Below are 17,868 nucleotides of genomic sequence, written 5' to 3' on the forward strand. Positions count from 1 at the left end.
CTTGGGCAATGCAAGAAAAAAAACTGGAGGTGTGAAGAGCATTCCAAAGGGTCCCTCACCTGCTGGTGGTGATGAACCACAAGCATGAATGTGCTCCTCATGAACCACTATGAACTGAGAATGTGCTTCCCACGGGATACATGGGGGTCCACCCAGCCACAGAGGACCCCGACAGCCCCAGCACAGGAGGGACAGTGCAGGCAGAGCACGGGCTTGACTCTTTGTGTTCAGAGGCAGCAAGCAAATCTGGTGAGGGATCTCCAGGCATAGATGGGAATACAGCGGGGCAGATGGACATGGAGCAATCCCATGGTGTAGCTGGATGTGGGCAGCCCCATGGCAAATACAGACACAGGGAAAAACCACAGCCCAGGTGGGTGTGAGCCATCCTCACAGCACTGATGGACATGGGACATCACTGCAGCACAGACAGACATGGGCTGAGAAGTAAGGCAGCCTTATAACACAACAGGACAAGGGGCATTCCTGTGGCTCAGGGACGCCCCCAGGACATGGATGGATGAAGGACATCCCCATGGCACTAGCAGATGTGAGGATGGAGGAGTGAGGGGGATGGAGGGTGAGTGAGGAGGACAGAGGGTCTCCATGTACATATGAGCCACCATACCACCAAATCCTGGCTGGGACCTGCAGCCCCTGGGGCACAGGCACAGCCAGCCCATGCCACTGCTCCTCCATGCGGGTGCCGGCACAGCACTGGCGAGAGAGCAGTGATGGATCATTGCAACTCGCACACAGCCCTCTAAGTAAAAGCCTTATTAAGAGTTCATTTGTTTTATAAACTCCTGGTGTGATCCGCAGAGGGAAGTCAGATGGCCCAGCCTTACAATATTCTGGGTAAACACTGACACGCATTAGGCAATTTTAACCCAATCAATTTGTCTAGGAGACCAATGGAGGAACCAAAAAAAGAATAATAAAGATCAAATTAAATATGAGGAAACATCCACTGGGAGAGCATATAAAGAAGAGCAGAAAAATACAGAGCAAGACGGACTGACGGAGAGAGACACACGAGACACTCAGACCTACCTCTGAAGCCATGAAACCTACGTCCATAAATCAGTATCAAAATCCTTAGGTCCACAAGATGGGGGAAAAAGTCCTCCATAGCCATCTTCCAGACACCACCGAGGCCCTGCAGGCCTGAGCAGTCCATTTCCCAGAGCATCTCTCCTCCTCCAGCAGCCACCAACCCAGTCACAGCCACGCGGTGGCTCCTCCAGTCCCGTCCCATCCCCGCTGCGCCCGCCGGCCCTTGGCATCCTCCTCCCCATGTGCAGGATGCCGAGCACTTCCTTCATGGCCGGGTGCTTCCCGGCTGCCTCCCGCCCCTGGGGGCTGTGGGCACAAGCCCTGGCCCCCTGGGCTGGGCCTCTAGATGCAGGGTCAGCACTGGTCTTCAGTCATGGACAAGCAGTGAGTCCACGGAGGGTTGACAACATACACAGGCGCACATGTATGCGCACACACACACAGGAACACCTCTTTCCATTTTCCAGGATGGAGAGTTGGGTTTTTTTTTTTTTAATCCTTTTTTTCCTTTTTGCAAAAAAATGCAAGCAAAAGAGAAAACAAAAAACAAAAACCCAAGGTTTTCTATTGAAGGTACATCTCTTCTTCAATATGAAGACATTAACTGGATTGAGTCGGATCCCCCATGCAGTGGTCAGCGAAGTCCTTTGGTAGTTGCTGGAGCGGCACCCGGGTGGGATGGCAGGGAGCTGCGGAGACATCTGAGGACACTTCCACCCAGTCCGTGAGCAGAGAGGGGAGCGGGGTGAGCTGGGAGGGCCGGGGCAGGGAGGAAGGGCAAAAGAAGAAAAAGGAAGGAAGGAAGGTGGTTTCTCCAGACAGGATGCTCCATCTCATGCCTCTCCCTTCCCCAACAGCCCCTTCCTCCTTCTCAGTTTTGACCACTGCTCACTGGTGGTAGGATTGGAGTCTGGTCTCTAGGGTTTGGGTTTGCTTCCCCAACGCACATTGGTTTGTCTTCACTGTTTTTTATGACTTTTTTTTTGTTTTGCTTTGCTTTTTAAATATATGATTTGTACATATTTATATGCATTTATATGCTGTCCCCATGACATTGGTAAGTGTGCTTCTGTTGGTGAGGAAGGGGTTGTCACCAGTCAGAGGTGAGTCCCAGGAACATCCTTTGGCTGCAGTGGCAGTCCCCAGGCAGCGGCGGCTCCTCTCCCAGCGCTGCCCCACGTCAGTTCCTCCCCTCCCACCTCTGTCCTGCGCTGCCCTGCGCCCTCCCCGGCCCCTCCCCACGGAACAAGGGACGTCATGCCATCGAGGTCGGAGACTGGCTCATCTGTACTCGCATGGACTGGACGCTGTTCAGGATCTTCTTCTGGTGCCCAGCCAAAGTCACCCCTATTCTCAGGAGGTCTCTGCAAGACAGACAGACAGAGGAAGGTCAATGGGCAGCTGAGGGTGGTGAAGCTGCTTTGCTGTTGCTAAGGGAGGTGAGGGAGGTAAGCTCAGCTGGAACATCCATAGAGCCCAAGCACGGCCCCATGAGCATCACTGGGTCTGAGAGCAGGGATACACCCACACGTTCACCCCCAAATAGTGAATGTGGCCACCTCCAGACTCTGGGTGACCAGTATGAAGGATGCTCACACCTGGCCCTTTGTCCTGAACTGACCTCCCCAGCTGGGCAGCACCCCACTTTCAGGCAGCCCCGGCATGGCCAACTCACTCGGATGTCATCTGGGCCACCAGCTGCAGGGAGGTGAAGCCAGCGGTCAGGAAGCTGTCCCGGTACTGGCTCATCTTCACAGCACTCAGCCAGTCATCTACTGAGGTAAAGGCAGTGAAGTCGGGGATGGAGCGGTCGAGGAGGGGCTGAGAAGGCCTGAAACAGGACACACCGCTGGGGACAAGCCTGGCTGGCACAGGGACACATCCCCAATCCATCCCCAGTGCCCCTGTGCTCCCCCCAGCACACACCCATGGGAGACCATAAGGAAGGCCTGTCCCATGGGAATACCGCTGTGCCAAGCAGCGCTTTGCAAACTTGCACGTTGTGTTCCAGCTGTGGGAGCCACAGGGATGAGGCGTTAGCAGAGCAGCCACCGCACCCAAATGGTCACACGCCATAAAGAATCAATAGCAAAGAATTATGGCTGTTGTTTGGCTGAAAACTGCATGCTCTTTGTATGACTGTCAGGCAGAGCGAAGACAGAGCCCCCCCTGCCCCTGCCTAAGGATTTATGAATTCTCAAGCCGCTCCCCGGGGGGAGCCTTTCCCCACAGCACGGGATGGTGCCAGGGAGCAGCCCCGCAGCCAGCACTCACACAGCGGTGATGGTCGCCACAGTTTTGAGGCTTGCCGGGTTGCGGATCATTTTGTCGAGGGTGTTGACGATCTCGGAGAAGCGCGGGCGGGTGTTGCGGTCCTTCTGCCAGCAGTCCAGCATCAGCTGGTGCAGGGCGGCCGGGCAGTCCATGGGCGGCGGGAGCCGGTAGTCCTGCTCGATGGCGTTGATGACCTGAGGATGGATGAGGACGGATGAGTGAGGGGGATGAGGGATTCAAGGGGCTCCCTGAGCTGCTTGTGCAGGCAGAGGGGTTGCAGGCAGCCGGGAAGGCACGGCCAGCCCGGCTGATCAGCAGCCAAGGGAGCGGGAGGAGTCGGATGCTCTCCGAGGTTAATCTCCGCTCTGATGCTCCACGGCTGCAGTTCCTCCCAGCAGAGAGCTGCCACTCATTATCTCGGCAGATCTCGCCAGAGTACAGCAGTCACACTTCCAAAGCTCCTTCCCCGCTCGTAAACCCTCTGAACATTTTCAAAGCCCCTGCAGCTTGCTGAAGTCCAATTACCAGCCCACTGGCTTTTCTTCCCAATTTCCCTCCTTGCATTCTCTCACTCACCAGCCTATTTCATCTCCAAACTGAGTGCTCCTGAGGCTCCAGGAAGGAGCAGAGAGCCCTCCAGGCAGGGATTTCTTTTGGGAATGAGCACCCCTTGGCCCCCAGAGCAGTGTGGCTGACGCCCAGTGCTTACATCTTGGTTGGACATGTCCCAGTAGGGCCTCTCCCCGAACGACATCACCTCCCACATGACGATGCCATAGCTCCAGACGTCGCTGGCCGAGGTGAACTTGCGGTAGGCGATGGCCTCGGGCGCTGTCCACCTGACAGGGATCTTCCCCCCCTGCAGAGAAAGGGACTTCAGCTGAGAAACATCTCTCTGTGCAGAGGATGTGGGCTGGATGCCCACAAGCCAGGGTTGTGGCCATCCCATACACCCCAAACCATGGGAACCCAACCCAGGAGTGGGAAGGTGGCACCTGATTGGAAGAGGAGGCAGGAGCCAAAAAACAACTGCGTGAATGTATCTTGCGCCTGCCTAAAATGGCTTAGCTGAACAAAACAAATGGGTGTATCCAAGGATTTACCCCACTGACTGACACCATCCCACTCCAGCTGCCCTGCAGGACCCAGCACATCAGTGGCCTGTCCCCAGGTCCCTTCCCAGGGAGTCACTAGGTGACAAGGCTAAGCACAACTGGGCTAGTGCTTGTCACAGGTGAGGAGCCACAGGATTCCCATTTCTTGGCCTTCAGTGGAAACATGGTTGAACTAAAAGCATCCTCTACAGATTCATCTGGGCTCCCACAGCTGCCAGAAAGTCCTTCCAGCCCTACTTTTGGAGTGGAAGGCAAAAAGCAAAACACCTTTAAAACTCAGCGGAAAGCACTGGAGTAGGGAAGTGCCTTTGGCAGAGAGCTCCTTGTTTCTCCCAAAGGCTCAAAATCAGGCTCAGCATCCCAAGTCACCCCACCAAGCCAGGGCAGGTCCCAGGGCCAAAGGCCATGCCAAGGGCACAGGGATGTGAGGAGGGGCAGCACACACAGAGGGACTGCTCCCTGGGACAGCTCCATAAAATAACCACAAAAAAAGCCAAGGGATAAGGACAACCACAGACACACACGGGAATTTTCTGGGGGCAGGACTGCATTATAAATTGTTTAGCACAATCATTTTCCGTAGCCTTTCCGAGGACGCGTCAGCCGCTCTTGAAGGATGAATGGCAAAAAATTTGATTTGAATAACTACAAGTGGAGAAATTAACTGCTAGGTTGTTTTTCCTGCCTTTTCCCCAGAGCGAAAAGCCTGCTGTGGGAGGCAGAGTGATGCAATCGCAGGCACAGCATCACTTCCCAGCTGCCAGGGAGATCTATTATGGCCTAAATTAAATAAAAACACAGATGAGATAATCTCTTTTTATCTCTGAAGGTAGGGAAAAGACTAATTCATGCCTCATCTCAGCAGCTACCCCTGGGGTCTTTGAAGGAAAAATAAAAGCTGGGTGTCTGCTCAAAGGCTGCTACCTGCAGGAAGGGTCTGGGCAGGGAGAGGGGCAGGTCTGGGGGGAACGGGAACATCCCATTGACCAGGGGAGGGACAGTGAGGGGCTGCAACTGAGCCAAAACACTGAGTCAGCCTTAAGGACTTTCCCATTCTGGCAGCAGGAGCCAGCCCTGGCACCTGGGCACAGCTCAGTAGCCCAAGGAACTGCTTTGGCAGGAGCTGGTGCAGCCTCATGCCGGCACCCACCGCACACTCTTCTGATTAATCCATTAGATGAGGCCAGCAAGTTGCTCATCCCTTTCCCCTCTGATCATCCTTAACACCTCTCAGGGGCTCACAAGCAGGACAACAACCACGGTGGGGAGCTGGGGGTCCCCTGGGGTAGCCAGGAGTAGGGGGAGAAGAGAGCTGCTGTTACCTACAAATGAGTTAATTAAGGAGGAGAGGGATGTCTCCCGTTAGGCTTGTCTCTTTAATTTATGCTTGGAACAAGTTTCCAGCAGGGAAAAGCAGACCAGACCTGGAGCGCTGGGGGAAGGGAAGTTAAAACACCATCTCTGTGCTGCCAGGAGTTGCTGTGATCTCCCTGCCTCCCCTTCCTGTCTCTCCAGGGACTCCTCTGTGCATCTCTCCTCCACAGAGGAGAGAGAAGAGGCTTATCTGGAAACTGCAGAAGGCAGAAAGGTGCTTAGGGAGGAGGGAGGTGGAAAACTTCTAAAAAGGAGGAAGAGAAAGGCGGGAAAAGAGGATAATTTGTGGAAACAACATCCAGGACCTCTAGACCATGAACCTATGTGGTGGGAACAATCATGAGGTACTCCCACCCATGCCAGACTGTACATCCAGAACCCTTCTCCAAGGTTCAGCAGGTGCAGGGCACAGGGAAGGCTGGGCAGGAGAACATCCTGTGGGAGGTACCTACCAAAGAGCTGGTGTAGGTGGGGTCAGACGTATCGTCCTGCAGGTAGCGCGAGAGGCCAAAGTCGGACACTTTGCACACCAGGTTGCTGTTGACCAGGATATTCCTGGCAGCCAGATCTCGATGCACATAATTCATCTCTGCCAGGTACTTCATCCCAGCAGCGATGCCTCTGAGCATTCCCACCAGCTGGATCACTGTGAACTGCCCATCGTTTTGCTGCGAGCAGAAAGAGCAGGCACTGGGGTGAGCGTGCAGACCCCACAGTGGGACCAGGGCCACTCATCCTGACCTCAGGAGGATGCTGCACCTCCCCAGTGGACTCCAGCTGCCCTGCTAGATTACAGCAGAGGTAAGCACCCCAAAACACACATTTCAGGGATGTATGCTACACTCCAGCCAGTTCCCAAACTAAGCAGATTTACAAAGGGGACACCAACGTCTCATTCCCAAATCCCACGAGGCCCTGCCTCGCCTTACCCGCAGGAAGGAGTCCAGGGCCCCGTTCTCCATGAACTCTGTGATGATCATGACCGGCCGGCTCTTGGTGACCACCCCTTCGAGGCGGATGATGTTGGGGTGGTCAAACTGGCCCATGATGCTGGCCTCGCTCAGGAAATCCCGGCGCTGCTTCTCCGAGTACCCGGCCTTGAGCGTCTTGATGGCCACATAGATCTCCCGCTTGCCTGGCAACTTCAGGCGCCCCTTATACACCTCTCCAAACTCCCCTGCGAGAGCAAGATGGAATCATTTAGGTTGGAAAAGACCTCCAAGATCACTGAGTCCAACCTTTCATCAATCAACACCAGAGCTACCACCTCATCCTCCTCCTCGTCCACACTGAACATTGCAAAGAGCAAGGGATCCTTGGCCAGCTGAGAAACAGCAGCCAATTCACACTTCAACAATGTTCTCATCTACAGATGTGCCCACCTGTCCTCTTTAAAAGGGCCAATGTCTGCTACTGGGGACATATTTAAGTTTGCAACCTTCTCCAAGGTGACAGAGCCCAACATTGACACAGGCAGAGGCTGCAGCTGCCTGTGCAAACCCCCACAAGGAGGATTTGCAGGGAAAGTGAATCCAAATTTCAGGACTATCTCAAATATCAGGTGTCAGCATTGTTAATCTTGGCTGCCTTTCTGCACATCACTTATCTTGGGGTGGAAAATAATTGGGCTGTTTACATTGCTGCTCTCTCATTTAAAATACAAAGAAAGCAGGAGAGCTTTCACTTCACCAAAGCAAAATCTGCCTGTGGAGAGATTACATTTAAGGCATGTTTGCAGCCACTTTGCCTTGATGAGCAGCAAAGGGCAGGTGATACATTGCTGAACTTGATCCCAAACAAACTGACTCATTGCTTCCTCACAGCTTCCCCTTCCCGGCTTCTCACTTTCTCCTCTGAGAGTATGACACAGTTATTTAAAAATGGCAATAAAACAGCACAGATCACACACACACACATGCGTATGTGTGTATATATACATATGTAGGGAAATATGGCACAGCCTACAGTGAGATTGGGCTTTTCTTTTTGTATCATTGAAAAGCCACATGGAAAATCCCAAGAGGCCCCATGGTCAGCCAGTGAATACATTCCTGGAGCCTTTCCCACCTCAGAGGAACTCTGAGAGCACAAAAAACCCTCATGTCCACCCTAACCCATCACAAACCCAGGAAAGCCTGATGTTTCAAGGTTCATTGAGGGCTTTCAGGTGAAGGACCATGTGTGCTCCCCCATCAAGCTGCTCCAGGTGGGTGGGCAGCCACACAGGAGCAACAGAGAGGGCAGGAAAGGATGGGCAGCAAGACAAAGAGAGACCCACCTGCCCCAATGACTTCTTCAATCTTCACAAAGGACACATCGATCTCCTTGGCGAACTCTCGGACGGCTTCATTGGGGTCCTCATAGGTGAAGGGGTCGATGTAGATCTTCATACCTGGAGACCCTTGTTACATGGAAGACAGGAACAGCAGCAAAAGGGAGAGAATTGCAGAAACAGAGTAAATAGAATTGTTTGGGTTGGAAAAAGCTCAAAGTTTATTCTATACCATCCCCCATGAGCAAGGACACCTTCCACTAAACCAGTTTGCTGCAAGCTCCATCCAACCTGGCCTTGAACAATGCCAGCTGCAGTGGATCCCCACAGTCTCTGGGCAGCCTGGAAAACCAAGAGCAGTTGTACCATGGCCAAGAACTGGAGACCCTTCTGTCCTCACACTGTCCCCTAAGTGGCTGCTATCACTGTACCCACCTACACCACCTCCACAGACCCTTTGGGCCACCAATTCACCCTTCTCCCCTGCACCTCCTCCTCTCCCTCTCTGCCTTCCACTCCTCTACCATTATCCTTCCTCTTCCTCCTCCACGGCAATGGGAGCAGTTACAGACCTGAACTACAGCATGCTGGCTTTACAGTGAAGGCTTTATGAGGCTCCATGCGTTAGTGAAGAAATATTTATTTACCCAAAAAGGCCTCTGATGCTTCGTGGCAGCTACTAAATTGACAGAGTGCCACAATTATAACTAACAACTTGTATGGATCCCTGAAATATGGCTTGACTGGACACCAGGGGCATCTGCCAGAGGTGTGTGGTCCCTCGCCCACCAGGGGCAACACGTGGTAGCAGGATCTGGCCATGCTGCAGGGACATGCAGAAAGTGAGCTCTTGCCCTTTTCCAAGGGGGAAAAACTGAAAACACGTCCCCAGATTTCCTAAATGAGTATGCAGATGTCATGTCAGGGGCTTACGGAGCTGCCAAGGGGAACAGTTGCAAGTCACAGTGAGGTCACAGGGCTCAGCTGGACACTGGTGTTGTACCAACACCCAAAAGGGACCTACGACAGCCTGTGGTGTCTCCCTGGGCAGGGGGTTCAGTTTCCTGTGCCATTTCTCACCCAAAAAGAGAACTGTGGATGGCATAGCAGCCCCTCAAGGTCATCTCTGGAGGAGACCAGGAGGGACATCACTGCCTGGCCCCTCCCCAAGACACCTCACCGTTATAGGGATTAACCACCCTCAGTTACACTGTTCAGGACCTTTCCAAGGCCATGCTCCCATCACACCAGTGCTTCCCAGAGTCTCTCCAGAGCCAGCACACAGATGGATGCATGGACCACAGCATCACCTGTGCACCAGGGATCTACATCAGCTCCCAGCTGCGAAATAATTAAGGAGGAGTCACGAAAACCTCCCCAAGGGCACTGCTGGTGCCAAACAGCCACCAAGGGAGAGCTGCTTGTGGGGCATCAAGGACTCAGGAAGGACCAGGCAGGAGCATCCTCACCCCCCAAAAGGGGCCTTTGGGGCAGAAGTTCTGCACCTCAGAGGCAGGGGAGGCTGCAATGAAGTCATCTGTGCATCTCCCAGTTCATAAATCCCTTTATGGCTCTGTCTCATACACTTTAACTGCCCCATAAATTCTTTTACAAGAGCAGCTGATGCTCCAGCCAGGATTACAAAGGGATTTACAGGATCATAACGGAGACTAGCTCACTGATCAAAATATTGAAAAAATAGAGGAGAAAACAATGCCCAAGTTTCCTGTCCCCTGTCAACACAAGCTAGTTTTCAAACACCCTCTGATGTGCCCCAGGGTCTGTCCATAGGCTCAATAATCACCAGGATGAGCTCCCTCCTCATCCTCATCCCATCTAAATGAGGATGGGCACCTAAACCCACTCCTCCTCTCTTCCAACATCAGCCCTCAGCTCATCATTCCCACACCAGCAAAAGCTGGGTGAAATTCCAGGTACTGTAATGCACCACTAAAGGCACCCATGGTGAGCCCACCTGCAAAGAACTTTGTGCTCTTAAAATCATCCCAAGAATCCTGAAAACTGGATTAGGCCATTTTTCACTACTGCAGACAAGGGCAAATTTTTTATCACTTTTCAAAAGTTGAAGCACTCTGCACCAGAACCCTGACTCCAGCGGCCAGTTCCTTCTGGCATCATGTTTCCTTGGGCAAGTAATATCATGAGGACAGAGAAAAACCCTTCCTGCTGAATTGCTGGTGCTTCAACAGGGTGTCTTTCCTATTTCTCCAATCTCAAAGCTCCCAGTGAAGCAACAGAAGGGATAAACCACAAAAAATCACACCCCCAGAGACCCCATCTCACCCCAAAATCCATTTGGAGAACTCTGCCAGCAGTAGGTGATCCCAGGGGGCTGCTGGAGGGAGGGCAGAGCTGTGCTGGGAGGCTGCAAATGCTATGCCACTGAACACATGGTGATTTGTTCCAGAAGATGCTCTCATTACTCCATTAGTTGCTCACCACAAATTTCCCACCTGTTTTGCTCCAGCCTCTGCACTGACAGAGTGCCTGGAGGCTCACTAACCTTGACAGGGTATTGCTGGCACCCAGATTTCTGACACCAGTCATCACAGTCCCCAGGTTTAGAAAGCCAGGACAGGCACATGTTTCATTACTTCTCTACCTAGGTTCAGCATGCTGGATTTAGGGGAGCTTGGGGCCAGCTAGGGATGCATGTGTAGTAGGGAATGCTTCAGAACAGGGGGAAAATGTGAAAAATCAGTCTGCCTGCAGCCTGATGTGAGTTTATCCATCAGGCATCAAATTAATCTTGCCCTGTCCCCCACAGTGCAGAAACATGAAGAAAAGAGGGAGGAAAAGTACAGGTCTGTCATCACCCGGTGATGTCTGGAAAACAGTTTATTGTTTGCCAGGAGGTTCAGGGTCCCCCACAGTGCTGCCACCATGCTGGGAGGGTTCTGTGTGATGCCAAGAGGGTCTAAAGAGATCCAGCATGCTTTGTTCTCTTGGCTGGACTCTTCTCCTTATCTCCAACCTCTCTTTAGCCCACTCCAGCCCTCCTGTTGTTCTCTGCCAGGCCGATTGCTCCATCCCCTTCCTCCCCTCTGCTCACCCATACTGCTCCCTGCCTTCCCCACCCATCCCTGCTCCATCCCTGCATCCCACACCTCTTTCCCCCAAGGAGGCATCCAGGACCAAGATGGTTCTTCCCACAAGCAAATTGCACCTGGGAAGCATCTCTAGGAGAGCGTAAATGGGATTTACATCCCGCAGGGATGGGGCATGGAACCAGCGGACACCAGGAAAATCCTGCCCCACAAAGCTCCTGCTTTATTTCCGTTTGCAGTGCTGGCTGCTGGAGGGGCATCAGAGCAGACATTGCACACAAATACACCTGGAATTAATTCTGCTGCACAGCTCCACCAGCCACAGAAGTCTCCTAGGAAAAGCTCAGGCTCTCCTAATTGTTTGCCAAGGGGATCAGCAGCACAAAGCCAGTTAAACATTCCCAGTCACTGGCTTCTCAGAGCAAGGTACAGGGCAAGCATCAGCCACACAGCCAGGACAGCAGCAATGCCAGCCACCAGCACCCACACCCCAGCCACGCTCCCGAAATCCAGAATCCCTCTAACAGCGCAGCATCGACCCAGACCCAGGCAGAGCCTGTGGAAGAAGATCAAGGGCTCACCCTCCCTCTGAACACCACCTCTGTCCCTTCTTTCCTCCTTTGGGAGTCTTCACAGCATCCTCTCCCCATCCCTGGCTCCCTTCATCCCCCCTGCCCCTGTCATCCCCCCAAATCCATCATCATTCCCCAAATGCCTCCTGATACTCTTCCCATCCACAGTGCTGCACCACTGCAGCTTGCCCTCCCCCACACCCTGACAGACACATGGGGACACCTCCACTCCCACCCTGTGGTCCTGTCCATCTGCCATGGCCATGGACTGTGGGGCTCCCACCACCCCACAGTCCCTCTTGGAAGGGGAGGAGTGGGGCACATGCCAGGTGCAGGTTTGGGAGCATCTCCCCTGCCTGCTTTTCCCACTTCTGCTGCTCACCTCTGCCGGTGCTGTAGTGCTGGAGTTTGTCACTGTACACAGCCTCCTTGCTGTAGGCGCGCTTCCTGGGAGAACAGGGGACAGAAGAGCCAGGCTTCAGGGACCGGCAGCTGCTGCTGCCCCAAACCACTTCCCTGACAGCAACACTCCATGAGGGGTAGCATCGTACTGCTACCTCTGGCCACATGGGTTCCCCATCCCACCCCTCCTACCCCTGATCTGCACCTTACCACCTCCCCCTTCCAGGGACACTGATCCCACAGGGACCCACCTGCTGCAGACGATGGAGATGGCCACCAGGGAGACGATGAAGACCACTCCAGCCGCTGCGGACCCCGCGATCAAAGGCAGCTGCTCTCTCAGCTCTGACTTGTAATCGTCTGTGAGAGGAGAGAGATGGGATCAGTGCTCTCTGGAACACTCATGGAGTGAGAGCAGCCTTTGGGAAGAGATCCCCTCTGATTCCATGGGTGCTGCTCCCAAGGTGGTGGGACAAGGAGGATCCAGGCAGGGGGGTCAGCTGAGGCAGGGGGTGAGCTGGTGCCATGTTACACTGGGTAGAATTGTCATGTTTGGCTCACACACCTTTGGCTTAAAGACAGGGGAGAGAAGATCCTGGAAATAACGTCAGACCAATGTGCCTGGCCCCAGTTTCCCAAAGAGATGAAGTTCACAAGGTGGCTTTGTCCATGGCTTTGGCACTTCCCTTTCCTCAATAAATTCATTTATTGAGCAACCTGATCTACCAGAAGGTGTCTCTGCACATGGCAGGGGGTTGGAACAAGATGAGCTTTAGGGTCCCTTTCAACCCAAACCTTTTTGAGACTCTATGATTTAAACTTGTTGGCCACTTTGACCAATTTTAACATGGGTTCTCACAGACAAAAAATTCCTACAAGTAGGAAAGGAGGAAAACACCATTAATAACAAGCCAGTCAGAGAATGCTGTGCCAAGACTTCACCCAGATCAGACAACACAGTCCACCACACAATGGTGAACTTTGGGAGTGAGGCTCAGGAGAACCTGGGAACCCTTGCCACTGGTCTACTTGTAGGTTTTAATATCTCAGCTTGAGACAAGGCCTTTTGCAGAGCCATGGCACCCACAGCATCACTTCCCCACCAAACACCCCTCAGAACCTCCTTTGTCTGCTCAGCCACCCCTTGTGTCCTTCAGCAGCAGGGTGGGGTGAAAGCCAAGGTGGCACCAAGAGGACTGGATATGCCCAGGGCAACCCCCAAAAAGCTACTGGCAGTCTCCATGTGTCTCCCCATTTTCCCCTGCCCCTTTAGTGGTGTGGGTACTCTCAAGAGGCAGTATCCAGCCCACATTCCTGGGCCTTCTGTAGCATTCCAGAAATACCCCTCTCCAATCACCTCATCGAAGTCCGCCGGGCTGTGCCAGCAGCCACACACAAGGGTTAAAATAAAACTCGTCCAAAAGAAAGCATTTAGCACCATTTTATCTGTATTTTCTACTCGGCAGTTAATTACTGGCAACTAGATTTATCTCTTGCATGCTGCTTAAATCCTGAGAAATTCTCATCTAACAATCAATTATTATTTAATAAGCTACACAATCCATTCTTATTAAATTTCAATTAATTGCTTATTTGAGGCAGGATTTTTCTTCTCACTTCTCTAATCCTGAATATTTGAGGCATTAGAGGGGGGTTTATTACAATTTCCTTCTCTTTGGTCACCCAGCATGGTTTTCCTCTTCCCACCCCAGCTGGCACTCGACATGAATGCAAGCATGGGGTAACCTTTTTTAGGGAAGAAGAAAAGCTTTAGGAAAAGAGAAAAGCTTTAGGAAAAACAGGCAGTGATGCTGGGAGCCATGGATGTCACCTAAGCAGAGAAGGAACCACGAGAGCAGCAACAGCGAACAGGCCCTCAGCTGCCCCAGGGGTAGGAGGACCTGCTTTACTCACCAAGTTCTTGATAAATCCTGAAGCTGGGATTAATGGAAAACACTCCCATGAGTTAGTAGTTTCTAAAGGAAGCCAGTGTTTGTGTGTGCAAGGAAGGGCTGGGGCCAAAAGAAGCCATGAAGGTCGTGAGCTGGCCCAACACACGCCTTTGGTACAGGAAATCAGCTTTCAGATGGGTTTGACTGTCCCAGCTTTACCCTGACGGCTCAGATGGACTCCAGGCATCCCAGGAAAGCATCCCAGAGTCCTTCTCCCAACGGTCTACAACCCTCCTCCCACCACACCACGCCAGACTCACAGCTGGTGCCAGGGGCTTCTGTCCCCACAGCTCAAGGCAGCAGAGACAGAAATAAATAGGTGGGAGAAAACCTGGAGCTTGGTGATTGAGAGCGGATCACTCCTCCCGCTGGCGGTTAATGAGACACCGCCGTAAATCACCGGGCTGCCGCCACGCTGCCCGCTGGGACAGAGCTCTGTGCAGACAAGCTTCCTTAATCCAATTAGGGCGTGAAGCTGGAGACACCCCCACAGCAGCAGGCCGGCCGGACTCACCATCAGTGAGGGTCTGGAAGCACATCTTGCCGCTGTACTTGCCGTAGCCGGCCACGGTGCGGGCACGCACCTGCACCACGTACACCATGCCGGGCCGCAGCCCCTCCAGCCGCGCCGTGTTCGTCTGGCTGCGCGCCATGGACGAGTTGTACTCGTTGTGGTCCTGCGGGCACCCCGAGAGAGCCACCGTCAGTGGGACTGCAGCACACCCATCCCTCTTGAGGGCAGGGATGTGGTTCGGCTGCAGGGGGATAAAGGAGAGGCTCTGGTTCTGCTTCGGGAGTATCCCTGACACAGAGGATCCCACAGGAAAGGCTGGGAGAACTGTGATTGTTCAGCTGGGAGAACTGTGATTGTTCAGCTGGGAGAAGACTTTGGGGTGACCTAAGTGTTGCCTTCCTGTACCTGAAGAGAGCTACAAGAAAGATAGGGATGGACTATTTATAAGGGCCTGGTGTCACAGAACAAGGGGAAATGGCTTCACAGTGACAGAGAGTACATTTAGGTTGGATATTCAGAAGAGATTCTCCCCTGTGAGGGTGGGGAGGCCCTGGCACAGGGTGCCTAGAGAAGCTGTGGCTGCCCTATCCCTGGAAGTGTTCAAAGCCAGGTTGGACAGGGCTGGGAGCAATCTGGGACAGTGGAAGGTGTCCCTGCCCATGGCAGGGGTGGAACAAAATGAGTTTCAAGGTCCCTTCAACCCAGGACATTCTATGATTTTATAAAACAGGACCCACAAGGAACTGGGGAGGCCCCTGCAGCACATGCCTCCCAGGCAACTCCCTGGTCCCACCAGAGCAGGGAGCACGGAGTAGCAGAGGGAAATAATAAGATCATCCAGAGCAAAAATAATTTATGAACAACAGATTCCTCCTCTTCAAATGATTGACATCTTTGTGCATTTCAGAAACATCCCAGAGTTATGGGAACCTGGTGTCCCTGCCCACAGCACCAGGGGTTGGAACTGGATGATCTTTAAGGTCTCTTCCAACCCAAACCATTCTGTGATTCCAATGAACACCATAATGTGCCCCATGAGACCCTGCTCAAGCAGGTTCAAGGGCAACTCTCTGCTGAGATCCCCAGCCCTTGCAGTCCTGCTCTGCTGGCACAGGCCCTTGGCCTAGACCTTGGAAATCTCATCTGTCTCCACTCTCATTTTTACCACATTCCCCAGTGTTTTGCTGGTAAGAGGCCACTGGTGAGATCATCTAATTATTCATACTTAGAGGAATTCATTAGAGCTGGCAAGACACAGGAGGGATGGAACAGCTTGGGCTGGGCACGGTTCATTGCAGGGGTTGGGAGCGTGGCCCCTGCAAGACAGGACAGCTGCCAGGGACAGGAACAGTGGTAGGCAGTTACCCGAGGCAGGGACAACCTCCATAACCTTCCCTGGGCCTCTCCAATCCCCTCCCCTCCTCCTGATGCCACCCCCACGATTCAGGTCCCTGCTGATCCTAGCAAATATCAGCAAATACCAAGGTGGCCACAGGCACTCATGTGCCAGACAAATGCTGCCATGGGGAAGGAATGGCTCAGGCTGGACAAGACTTTGAGCAACCTGACCTAGTGAGAGGTGTCCCATGGCAGGGGATTGGAACTAGATGAGCTTCAAGGTCCTTTCCAACTCAAGCTGCTCTGTGATTCTGATTCTGTGATTTAGCATCTGCAGTCACAACTCACTCCCACCTTCTGGAGGCAGCTCGAGTGACCAGATGCCTGTCCCACCTCACCATTCCCAGCAGAGCCTGTCTCAGAACCCATGGATGCTGGCCCTGCCCCCGTGTCCTCCCCTCGGGCTCACCGGGGCCGCCCTGGAGCCCACGGTGCTGCCGACGTCGGGCGTGCAGATGCGGCTCAGCTTCTCGTAGTAGCGGATCTCATAGTCCAGGATGATCCCGTTGGGCTGCTCCGGCTGGGGCCAGGACAGCGTGATGCTCCTCATTGTGGCACTCACCTGGTGCATGATGGGCACGGTGGAGGGGGCTGCCGAGGAAGTGAGGGAAAATTAATGGAGAGGGGTAGGAGAAATGGCTCTGAGGAGGGGGAAAATCCCCACGGCATCCCAAATCTCCCATGCCTGTGGTTGGCTTCCCCGTGGGACCAGCTCGCTCATTAGCAGTGGGAAGACCGACATCTCAGCAGCTTTACATGGAAGCAGAGCAGCAAGCCACTGAGAGAATTCTGCTATTTAAACCAACTACTCTGTTTAATTAGGGGCTTGGAAATCCTTGATGTTCCTTCTCCCTGGGACTGCTTGCTCCAAGGATGTCTCCCATGGAGGAAGAGACACAGCAAAGCTCTCTCCAGCAGGGCAAACTGAGGGTTTGTGACAGGGTCCAGCTCTGTGTGACATCTTTTGCTGTGACAGCCTCTCTGGGGAGCCAGCACTCAGCACCCAGGGAGCTGTGCCACAACTGCCACCCCACGTGCTCACAGAAATGAGGCGTGGGAGCAAAAATCTGCCCACCCTGAGGACAGTGACAAGGGACCAGGGCAGGGACAACCCAGCCCAGCTTTGGCTCCAGAGAAGCTGCTGGGGCTGCTCTTACGGGCTCTCAGGGGATGCTCATCCCCAGCACCCAAATGTGCCTCTCCCAGGAAAACAGAAAGACTGTCCTTCCATCATTAGGGACACTTAGCCACTAAACCAGTCAGGAGACCCCTTTCCAAATGCTTTGTGCCCTCCAAGTTATACTTATAAGGGGCAGAGCCAGCTAATACAGCCCTAATCCTCCACTTAATCCTATCAAAAGAAGGGCATCCAAGTCTGTCCACACCCAAAGGGGCATTGTCATGTCCTGTCCACAGAGTCAGCTCCCCTATCCAGCCACCTCTGCCCTCCTCCTCACCATGCCTAAAGTACAGGCAGTGCTGGGCAGGGAAAATGCCTCCCCTGTGTGAATCCAGGGAATACCTGAACCCAGCAGAACCAGCCTGGGGAACAGGATCATGCCATGGAAGTGACAGGACCCATTTCTTGTGGTTCCAATGGAAGATGTGGATAGTTCAGCACTGCCTCTGTTTACCCAGAATACTTAATCCTATTTTATATATGTGTATATATATAATCCTATATATTTATAATCCTATATAATCCTTCCACATCTGCTCCAGGAAGATGTTTGTGGGCTGAAATTAAGCACTCAGATTGATTGCTGTTATATTAACTTCCATTAGCTTGGACAGGGCTGGGAACATGGTTGGAAAATCCCACTGCAAAGCCAAAGAAATTTTAGAAGGAGAGAACCAATGTCCTGGATATC

The 17,868-nt window shown here is 53.1% G+C and overlaps 1 protein-coding gene across 1 annotated transcript in view; it reads right to left on the reverse strand.

Moving 5' to 3' along the window:
- EPHB1 (EPH receptor B1) overlaps nucleotides 1–17,868 on the reverse strand; it is a 77,823-nt gene that overhangs the window by 7,710 nt on the left and 52,245 nt on the right. Inside the window, exons 6-16 of the mRNA XM_066326164.1 lie at nucleotides 16,407–16,588; nucleotides 14,600–14,762; nucleotides 12,385–12,493; nucleotides 12,114–12,178; nucleotides 8,098–8,220; nucleotides 6,749–6,996; nucleotides 6,272–6,487; nucleotides 4,040–4,189; nucleotides 3,331–3,524; nucleotides 2,732–2,887; nucleotides 1,054–2,420 (exon numbers count right to left, since the gene is read on the reverse strand). Of these exons, the coding sequence (XP_066182261.1) occupies nucleotides 2,312–2,420; nucleotides 2,732–2,887; nucleotides 3,331–3,524; nucleotides 4,040–4,189; nucleotides 6,272–6,487; nucleotides 6,749–6,996; nucleotides 8,098–8,220; nucleotides 12,114–12,178; nucleotides 12,385–12,493; nucleotides 14,600–14,762; nucleotides 16,407–16,588 (1,715 nt within the window). The 3' untranslated portion in view covers nucleotides 1,054–2,311. The remainder of the gene's footprint in view (nucleotides 1–1,053; nucleotides 2,421–2,731; nucleotides 2,888–3,330; nucleotides 3,525–4,039; nucleotides 4,190–6,271; nucleotides 6,488–6,748; nucleotides 6,997–8,097; nucleotides 8,221–12,113; nucleotides 12,179–12,384; nucleotides 12,494–14,599; nucleotides 14,763–16,406; nucleotides 16,589–17,868) is intronic.

The sequence above is a fragment of the Sylvia atricapilla genome, chromosome 10 (assembly GCF_009819655.1).
Source record: "Sylvia atricapilla isolate bSylAtr1 chromosome 10, bSylAtr1.pri, whole genome shotgun sequence".
Classification (NCBI taxonomy): domain Eukaryota; kingdom Metazoa; phylum Chordata; class Aves; order Passeriformes; family Sylviidae; genus Sylvia; species Sylvia atricapilla.